At 35.1% G+C, this 11480-nt stretch overlaps 1 protein-coding gene across 1 annotated transcript; it reads right to left on the reverse strand.

Moving 5' to 3' along the window:
- Positions 1 to 442: 442 nt before the first annotated feature.
- Positions 443 to 1768, reverse strand: LOC128241064 (adhesive plaque matrix protein-like). Its single transcript, XM_052958047.1, has 2 exons — positions 1741 to 1768; positions 443 to 1518 (listed from the first exon to the last, which is right to left on the reverse strand). Exons 1-2 carry the CDS (start codon positions 1766 to 1768, stop codon positions 443 to 445), a joined length of 1104 nt encoding a protein of 367 aa, XP_052814007.1.
- Positions 1769 to 11480: the final 9712 nt, after the last annotated feature.

Raw genomic sequence — 11480 nt, forward strand, 5'->3', positions numbered from 1 at the left:
TTCAGATTTTTATTGCAAAATGTTGAAACTCAAAAGTGTGTTGCGCATCAAATTCGTACTATTATCACAAAGAATTTATTCAACTTGTAAACTCACAGTGAACGGAAGCGCACCAAGTGCAAACTATGAAAAACATTTTGTTTCATGTACATTAATTGGTAAAATGGGGTAGAATTTTTCTTCGAAAAAATCATTTCCATTCGAAACTGTCAATTTTGAGAGTAAGCGTACCGAATGATGCCAAATTTCGGGGTTTTATGCGTACCGCGTAGCACGACTTTGGGTTTCTGTGTACCGAATGATGCCAAACTTCGGGGTTTTATGCGTACCGCGTAACACGGTTTTGAGTTTCTGCGTACCGAATGATGCCAAACTTTTGGGTTTCAGCGTTTCGCATGTCACCGTGTTGAGTTTCTGCGTCCCGCGTGCTACCGTGTTGGGTTTATGCGTACCGCGGGCCACCGTGTTGGGTTTCTGCGTACCGCGGGCCACCGTGTTGGGTTTCTGCGTACCGCTGGCCACCGTGTTTGATTCTGCGTACCGCGGGCCACCGTGTTGGGTTTCTGCGTACCGCTGGCCACCGTGTTGGATTCTGCGTACCGCGGGCCACCGTGTTGGGTTTATGCGTACCGCGAGCCACCGTGTTGGGTTTCTGCGTAACGCACTTCATTGTCTTTGGTTTCTGTAAACTGTGTGCCGCAGTCTTGGATTTATTCGTGTCGCGTGCCAAAGTCTTAAGTGTCTGCGTACCGCGTTTAACCATGTTGGGTTTCTGCGTACCGCGTGTAACCATGTTGGGTTTCTGCGTACCGCGGGCCACCGTGTTGGGTTTTTGCGTAACGCACTTCATTGTCTTTGGTTTCTGTAAACTGTGTGCCACAGTCTTGGATTTATTCGTGTCGCTTGCCAAAGTCTTAAGTTTCTGCGTACCGCGTTTAACCATGTTGGGTTTCTGCGTACCGCGTGTAACCATGTTGGGTTTCTGTATATCGCGTGTCACCGTGTTGTGTTTCTGCGTACCGCGTGCCACAGTCTTTGGTTTCTGCGTACAGCATGTCACCGTGTTGGGTTTTTGCGTACCGCGTGCCACCGTCTTGGATTTTTGCGTATCGCGGGCTACAGTCTTGGATTTCTGCGTTCTGCGTGTGTCCGTATTGGGTTTATAAGTATCGCATGTCACCGTCTTGGATTTATGCGTATTGCGTGCCACCGTCTTGGGTTTCTGCGTACCGCGTGACAACGTCTTAGGTTTCAGCATACCCCGTGCCACCGTCTTGGGTTTCTGTGTACCGCAGACCACCTGGCGTTCAGCGTATCGGCTGTCAATGTCTTGGGTTTCTGCGTATCGCGTACCACCGTCCTGGGTTTCAGCGTACCGAGTGCCACCGTCATCGGTTTTAAGCGTAACACGTGCCACCGTCTTGGGTTTCTGCGTACCGCATGCAACTGTCTTGGGTTTTTTGCACACCGCGTGCCTCCGTCTTGGATTCCGAGTAATCAGTAAATAGGCCCAACAAACTGCGCATCAGAAAAGTTCTAAAGCTTCATGCTATGTATGCAAACTTGTTCGAAAATTCAGTAAATTTCAGCCTGGGAATGACCACGTCATTAAGGTTGATGGAAGGTGGCTAACGGTTTGGATTTACTCTTTACACATTCTAGTTTTATGCATGGACTTTTTTGACATGCTAAGTGAATTTCAGCTTGAAGAAGACACATGTTTGCGCTCGTGCTGTTTACCTTGGTGGCGGGGACGCTCGCAATCCATCAGTTACACGTGCACAATAGATGTAATCAGGAGATTTGGGTCGGTGTCATTGGAACCACGACAATTGAACTTGGTAAACACGTGCAAATGTAGTTAAAGTTTTCCCCTATTTCATTAATGAATTGCCTCAATTTCTCGATACTTCTTAAGTTTAACAGACGTAAGTAGCTTATTTCAATAAGCCACAATAGATACTTAAAATCGGTTTTGAAAAATAAAAAATGGTTTATTGTGATTATCATAAAGATATTTACTACATAACATCTAAAAAATCTTAAAGAAGTAAATATAACACATATTATAGAAAAACAAAAATAGTGCGCTTAGCTTAAGCCTATTATAAAGAACTTAAGAAGTTTTGAGAAATTGGGGCCAAATCTCCAATACTTGCGTTATTAAACATATTTATTTATGTATAAGTAATTAAAGTTATCTTATAATACAAGAAAAAGTTACTGGATGCAATTATTCAAAAGATATATGTTAGAATTCCACCCTCCCTTGCAAAATATGGGCATTTTTTTATATATTTTTTTGTATAAAAGTTATATTTTCCCCTTTTTCCCCCTATGTCATCACTAAAAAGCATAAACTATGATCATTCTTACAGTTTAGGTGAAAAATAATGTTGAAACGAGATGAAAAGTTCGATTAACAAGGCAAAAAAGAGCATAGCTGATTTTCAGATTTTGGCGGCCATCTTTGTCGGCCATCTTGGATTTTCTCGGCTCGCCGCCATTTATGCCAATTTATGCCGGCAGTCTGATAAACTTCAGACCTTCCCGGTCATTTTGGTATATAACATGAAATGTAGCAAAGGGGGGGTCCGGGTTACCCCTTTTAATAGTGGCCTTTTGAGCTGAAAGTCACCCCACCATTATGACGTTACGTTCACGCTATGTAAATATATGTGTTATTTCGTTCTCAATAGTCTCTAAGGACGCGGACGCCATGATACAATGTGTGTCGAAACACATTACGATAAGAACGTTATCATTGGTCATTAATTCGTGCACCTGCTTATGAATATGCAAGTTATAAAGGTCAACTTGAACTGAACTTTAACCCTCAGATAATGAAATGAAGAGAACGTCACAAAATGATTTTAATGAGATTGAGTTTTACCATCAGAAAAACAACATGTGGCTGTATTCAAAACCCACTCCTAGATTTAACTTAATGATAAGAACCATAGGTTTTTAATTGGACTGTAACAATAGCTAGCCAACGGAGTGAGTCGGTTCATGGAGGCATTCCTAGGACAGAGATGAGTTTTATATTGAAAAAGGCCCATGGGAGCCGTTTCAATATAGGATTTTAGTCATGGTTTAAATTATCGTATGTAAAAGTTAGATGACATGAAGTGAATTCATAATGATTAAGAATGGGAGGAGTGGGCGTAGTGAACGGGTCCTTCTTAATCATTAAGAATACACTTCATGTCATCTAACTGACTTAGAATACAACCTCATTGGCTGATACAATGTCAACGCAAAATCTGAAACAGGGAGTGAGATCGGATGATTGGCAGTAGGCGGATCTTTAAACACACGCGGAAGTTGAAATTCTTAATGATTCAGTCTACTACTTAAAGGTTGCCTGTCTGCAATCTCATTTGCTGAAAATGTAGGCTGTATTCTAAGTCAGCTTACGTCACAAATTGCAATATATCGAATTTTTTTTATCTGAACCTTGTGTTGATTTTAAAAGCTGGCTTCAGTTTAAATCATTCAAATGTGAAGCGTTATAGGCCCGTAGTAAAAATTGTGTGATAATATTGCCAAAAAATAGGTTAGGTAGTGATTTTTCTAAAAAACATTTAAAAAAAATAAAATAACCGTGCGTCTATACTAAACAGACCTATATCAGGGTATCCAGTTTAATGACGTCAGCGGTCCATATTATATTTTTGGTCGGTCCGGACCTCGCCAAAAATGTAATATGGACCGCTGACGTCATACAACGGGTAAGTGCGGCTTGCTATTTTTATAACGGTGAAAATTTGTCGCAAGTAAACATTGTTAGCTTTGTTCAATAAAACACATTTAAATCGCTTTAAAATATTGAATGGTAATGAAAAATGTTCGGTATAATATAAGAAATATAACACACCACTTCGGGCCATATGGCATTAAAAGGACCGGTCAGCACCCGAAGGTGAATGGACCTCGACTAACGCTTCGGACCATATACACTTTCGTGGCTGACTGTCCGGTCCCCATAATGTCATATGACCCTCAGTGGTGTGTAATATTTCTTAAATATCAGAATTAATTGTAAATATGGAATGGTCAAATTTCAACATGATCAATAAAAAATGCACATTTTCAAGTAAAATACGAAACAAAATCCACACTACGGCAAAAAAGAGGGCAGGGCTGGGGGGATTAAAAATAGGGTTGGTTGGGTAAGTGGGAACACTGCTACGCCTAATAATGAAACTATGCCATGAGTTAAAGCTGCGCTCTCACAGATTAAACGTTTTGACAACTTTTTTTAATTTTTTGTCTTGGAACGAGCCAGTTTTTGCGAAAATCCATGAAAACCAGTTATATAAGACTGCTGACAAAAAATCAGATCGCAGATTTTTATATTTAAGTTCAAAAAATGATGTTTTATGCATTTTTCTTAAACCGTTAGTAAGCCATAAAACATTAATTTTCGAACGGAAATATAAATGGAGTGAATGAAGTCATTGATGAACGACCATAAGATTGACTTGAGTCGCATTTTGAATACCACCCCAGAGTAATAAGCCCGCTTGCTATAATAAGAAGCAGCATTAGGACCTTTACGGTTGTTTTACACCAACCACTAATTATCTGCATTAGCAAATCTTTAGACAATATGACAAAGTATTAAAACTCGTTTTAAGGAATGAATTGCGGGGTTGATGTCATTATCGGGGTATGAACGCAATTGGGTTGGTCAATGTGTGTGGAGTCCGAAGGACTCCATGCGTACTTTGACCAACCCAATTGCGTTCATATCCCCGATAATGACATCAACCCCGCAATTCATTCCTTATATTTACACCAATAGTTCATTATTTCATTTAAAAATTGTTAAAAAAGTACTTCATTTCATTTAAGAAAACCTTTCAGTAATCCGTTCTAACCCATTCTGTAAATAGAACGACCAGACTATAACCGGAAACATTTTTTTCAAATGACGTCACAATAACGCGGGTAAGATCAACCACTTGAAATCACTTTGAAACGTAAAATTGAAACACTTCTGGTACCAATATATTTAAAATATAATAAACTTACACTTTTAAAAATGTTGATCTATATTTTACGGGACCCTGACACAATACAACCAATAACAAGATCAATAGCTTTCATGTATATTGTTATGCAATGAATTACGATCCGAACATATCCGAAGATGTTGCGTTCATCGATTGATGAACGCAATTGCCGAAAGGCAGTTCATTTAAGGAATGGAAGTTGAGGTGTAAATATTGACATATGAACTTGTGAAAAGGCACACACACACACACGCACACGCGCGCGCACCCGCACGCACGCACGCACACACACATACACACACACATATATATTATATAAGTTATTGTGCTTGTCAACACATTAATTGAAAAAAAGAGTTTATCACTGGTTATCATCATGAAACCGATCATATACATATTACCATCTCCAATATATGTACGTATCTAACTCAATTGGACATTTTATTTTCAGGTGGATTCAAACTACCTGCATATCAAAGTCACGTGATGAATGTTCCATTCAACTGGGCAGGGCGCGTTTGGGGACGCACTCACTGTTCCGGTAACACCTGTCTTACCGGAAACTGCCAACACAATGGCCTTCATTGTAATCGAGTTGGCCCGGAGACATTAACAACCTTTGCGGAAATTACTCTTGATCATGGTGGAAATAAAAACCAGGACTTTTACCACATTAGTCTGGAATACGGGTATCAATTATTTTTCAGACTTAATTACGAATGTTTTTCATAAATCGGAACATCTCGGCAATTTTCCATCGAAAACAAGGTCAGACACCACTAAATAAATTAACTGCATATTATAAAGTCAATTGACCAATTTGCATGCAAGATACCACTGATTTGAACTGCTTTACAACCCCCAACACCATATATGGGGAGTACGAGTCACTTGTGTTCTAAACATAAGAAACAGCGTTAAAAAATGTTACGATTTTCCTAAGAAAAAAATTGGTCGAACTTAACCACTGTGTAATTGCTAAAATGACAATAGCCGAAGGGCGAGGACACAAAGTGCGTTGAAAATTTGACCTGTAAAAAGTACATCAAGTAGATCCAGCATGTTCAGCCTGTTTTAATATCGCAAACCATTCAGCTTCAAGACCTATAAATGTTGAAGGTAGCAAATGGTCTGAGATGATAAAACAATTCACTATCATGTGTAAAAAAATAATAAATAAGGCATGTAACAATGAGTCTAGGCACTTCCGAGTGGTTGAGATTTGCCGACAACCTCGGGTGTATGCCGGTGCATTAGAACAAGTTGTTCGTAAAATTAACAGTAGTAGTAGTAATAATAATAATAATAATAATAATAATAATAATAATAATAATAATAATAATAGTAATTATAATAATAATCATAATAATAATAATAATAATGATAATAATTATAATAATAATAATGATATTAATGATAATAATAATAATAATAATAATAATAATAATAATAATAATAATAATAATAATAATAATAATATAATAATAATAATAATAATAATAATAATAATAATAATAATAATAATAATAATAATAATAATTATAATAATGATGATAATAATAATAATAATAATGATATTAATGATAATAATCATAATAAAAATAATAATAATAACAATAATAATAATAATAATAATAATAATAATAATAATAATAATAATAATAATAATTATAATAATAATAATAATAATAATGATAATAATAATAATAATAATAATAATAATAATAATAGTAATTATAATAATAATAATCATAATTATAATAATAATATTAATAATAATGATAATAATGATAATAATAATAATAATAATGATAATAATGATAATAATGATAATAATAATAATAATAATAATAATAATAATAATAATAATAATAATAATAATGATAATAATAATAATAATAATAAAGATAATAATAATAATAATAATAATAATAATAATAATAATAATAATAATAATAACAATAAAAATAAAAAAATAAAAAAATAAAAAAAATAATAATATGAATATGAATAATATGAATAATATGAATATGAATAATATGAATAATAATATGAATAACAAATTGAATTAAGTTGAGTGTCCTAACGTTTAATTTAAATAACTTATTTCAAATTGATTCCCAGTGAAGCGTAATGTAGCATGAATGATTTAGATTCCAAAGAATCAAGTCCTAAGGTTTAAATGTTAAAATAAAATTACAACGCTTGCTACATACAGCGTAATTAAATGTTAAGAATATTGACATTGTGCCTTGCCCATATGAATCCGATAGTGCTTTTAAAAAAGACGAGGTGTTCCGATTACTGACTACTGGGCTTGTCCCTGTATTTCGTATTGTATTATTGTTAAACAACCAGCGACTGAGTAAAGACACCGGCCAGGAAAGAATATGGAAGGGTATTAACGCAAAAAAAATGCATTATTCTTGTTGTTTGCCTCACTCCATTCCGCCTGTTAACATTGTACAATCCATTCTGCTTATTGCTTGTTGCCTGATGGTATGTGTATTAAGCTTCCTTACTATCCTTCCTTTGTTTAACAATGCATACCTGTGTTTACAATTTGGGTGCTATTTATCGCGTATAGATTGTTGCATCGTGCATACTGTGGTTTGTCAATTGTGCATCTGAAATGTGTCTTGTTTGTAAACATGAATCCTTCTTTCTTGCCTGGCTGCAGTCGAAGTTAGCCACAAGATGTTATGACGAAACAGACAGGCAGATGGCGCTTCCTCGATGTTTTTACGAAAGGATACGGGAAATGTCGAAAATCTACGATTGTACTAGTAAAGGCACTTAGAGTTATTTTCCTTTGTAGCAAATAAGCCACGATTTTTGGTTTCTCCCACAGGCGTCCGAATCATTGTTTGTCTCTAAAATATTGATTTATATCTTCAGATGTGTTGTTTATCTCATTATATGTACCCAAAATGATATTAATCAACAGAGACAAACAATGAGTCAGACACCTGTGGCCATAAGTACTCGTTGTAATAGCGTCGAAGGCATCTTTGACTCTGTTCAAAACAGATGACACATCAACGTGATATGGTTCATTACCCGAACGGGAATGCCATCAAGCATAATGCAAATGTCATAAAGCATAATGCAATTTTTGCGTCAATACCCTTCCATAATAGAACACCCATATTTATTAGGATTACTTTCATTTTCATGTCCGTGATATTCAATTGCAGGTACAATATCCAAATGTCGATGCAGCCCAAGAATGGATATACCGGAAATCCTTCCGGAACTTACTGTGGAAGGGCCGGCTGTAACTATGACCTTCTCAAAACATGTCCTCAAGGTATCGATCCAATTTGGTCGGCATTTTTTACGTTTTTCTTTTGGATAAAGTCCGTAGGAACCATATTCAGTAAACAACTTATTTTAATCTTAAATCTAAAACTAGAAACTAAGTGTTTTGATTGGCCGGTAAATTTAGATGACCAATGGGCTGAATGGAATCAATGAGGCATGTCTAAGGGTAAGGATAAGATCGATATTAAAAACTGGCCCTGAAATTACGTTGTTATAATTGGTTTTCCTTAAACATATCGATGTGATTTAATTTTAACGTTATTAGAACTAAGGGTCATATGGAACATTTATTTATTTATTTTTTTCGCTAGTAATTTTGAATATTTTGACACCATTTTGTACCGGCCACATCGGTCTACGGTTTATAAAGGTTATGCTCTGTTCGTTACACAATTCGATGGGGCATGTAACTGGTATTATAGAACATTATTTATTCACATTGAAGAATTTATTTTTGGTTTCACACGAGAACGTGCTGTTTGATCTTTTTTCACTATCAAAATGCCAGATTAGACGAAGACTGTTCTTTTCATCTGAATCAAATATCATGCTATTTCAGCGATTTTTCTCTTGATTTGAAACTAAACTATACTCAGCTCATATTGAAATTAATTATGCTACATTCCCAACGATACTTATTGATAAAGAATTGTGAATTCGACCTACTTCGACTTTACCAATATACCCTAACCCAAGATCAGAATTTCAGTGTGTGTATACCACGTGATAAATTACGTCATATATGCTACATCGGAAGGCAACATTTTGCTTAAAATGAAATCTTAAATCAAAGATAACTTTTCTTTTACACCACCATTTTAAATGAAACAAAGGGCAGTCTGTGCCGCTTAAAGAGCCCCGCATCTATTTTATTACCGACATTTGATAAAGTCATTTGTTTCAGCAAACACTTCGACAAACCTGTTTCCCAAATATTGTTTTGACAGTGCTCCGTCAGACGGCCGTATTGCGAAAAGGTTTGTCGAAGTGTTTGAAGAAACTTAACTCTCAATCAAAATCTGGTAAAAGACCGAAGGCAGGGCACCGTAAGCGGCGTTGACTGCCCTATGTTTCATTTAAAATGGTAAAGAAATTGTGAATATATTTTTGTTTAAAGTGTTTTTTTAAGCAAAATATTGCCTTCCGACGTAGCATTTATGACGCAATTTATCACGTGGTATACACACACTGTTGTAAGGAGGGTTTTAAAGGAAGCGATTATAAACACCATTCGGAGCTTCTCGGCCATTTTTATCGAAAACAACCTCGGATGTATGCCGGTACATCAGTTGAAGTAGTTCGTAATTTTTTTTAAGTATATCATTAATTAAATGTAGTGTTTAAGAGTTGTATTTATTGATCTAAGTTTAAATTGATTGACAATGAAGTGTATTACAGATATAATTAAGATTCCCAAGAATTGAGTCATAAAGTTTAACTGCTAAATAAATTTACTACGCGATCTACTTGCAGCGGACTTAAACGTACCACTTTTTGAGTATATAAACCGTCCAAATACATCCGAGGTTGTTTTCGACAAAAATGGCCGAGGAGTTCCGAATGTATAAACACATGTCCTATCTGTCGTGTGCATGTTATAAATAGAATTTCACTTTCGTGATTATTCAATAATAAATAACTCGATCTAGTTTTAATGAAAGCCTTCTTAATTATCAATATGTAAAAAAAACACGGTCGAATTCAACAACCTGTCAATTGTACGAAATAAACGATAGATTTGGTTTGGTTAAAGTGACACGATCATGTTTTTGGACCAAAAATTAGTTTTCTTGGTAATGCATCTGATAACACCTATTTTATCATTATTTTACTATATGATATCGAAATTGCAAAAAATAAAATACAGTTACAGCATGAAAATGTATTTTTGTTTTAGTGGGGTTCGAACCCACGCCGGTAAAGTCAAGAAAAAAACAGCCAGTAAGTCCTCATGGCCAACGGGAATTAACTTATGAACGACATGTTGACCTGATAACGATAAATTGATTATTTCACGTGATAATGCCAATCAACCAATCACGCAACACCACAGCGGTAATAAATTTTCAATCGCGTTACTAACTCGATTGAAAATTGTGGTCTTCAAAGACGATATTTGAGCTAATATCAACATTTGCTGAAGGGTTCCAGCTTTTGGTATTTTTGTTTTAACACTCCTTATGATTTGCCACTCTTTATTTCGTAATTAAATAAGTGCATTTTACAAACCATGATCGAGTTACTTAAAAGCTGCACTCTTACAGATTGAACGTTTTGACAACCTTTTTTTATTTTTTGTCTTGGAACGAGACAATTTTTGCGAAAATCCATGGAAACCAGTTATATAAGACTGCTAGCAAAAATTTAGATCGCAGATTTTTCTATTGAAGTTAAAAAAATGATGTTTTATGCATTTTTCTTAAATCCGTTTAGCCATAAAACATTAATTTTCGAAGAGAAATATAAAAATCTGCGATCTGATTTTTGTCAGCAATCTTTTATCATTGGGTTGCAGATATTTACGCAAATATTTGCTCTTTCCAACGCAAAAATAAAAACAAAGTTGTTAAAATGGTAAATCTGTGAGAGTGCAGCTTTAAAGTTGATAGAAAAGTTTATTAATTGGTAAATATTCATCCAATTATGACTGTTGGCCAATTATATTGCTTGGAAGTGTAAAATTAAAAAAAACCCATAAGATTACATGTGGAAAAGTTATCTACATTTATACAAATTATTTGTTGCAAGTGGTCAATTAAACATATATGTTATTGTTATCAGCGTCAGTCTTGAGAAATGTATATGCATTCACCAATAACGCATAATTTGATTTTAATATTTTAATCCAATACTTGATCATTATTAATCGCCTAGCTTTTATCATCGGGAATCGCCCAAGTTCACCGTATACTCCATCTAGATCGGTCGACTTTTACGTTAAATAAACAAACAAGCCAGATCGGTTTTCCAGCTTGACTAAACTCACCGGAAATGCCTATCCGGCCCCGATTTCTCGAAACTTCTTAAGTCACTTATAACAAGATTAAGCTAATCTCATTATTTTTGGTTTTCAATAAATCGCATAATATTAACTTCTTTAAGACTTTTTATACTTTAGATAGGCATTATCTTTAT

The sequence above is a fragment of the Mya arenaria genome, chromosome 7 (assembly GCF_026914265.1).
Source record: "Mya arenaria isolate MELC-2E11 chromosome 7, ASM2691426v1".
NCBI classification, from domain to species: domain Eukaryota; kingdom Metazoa; phylum Mollusca; class Bivalvia; order Myida; family Myidae; genus Mya; species Mya arenaria.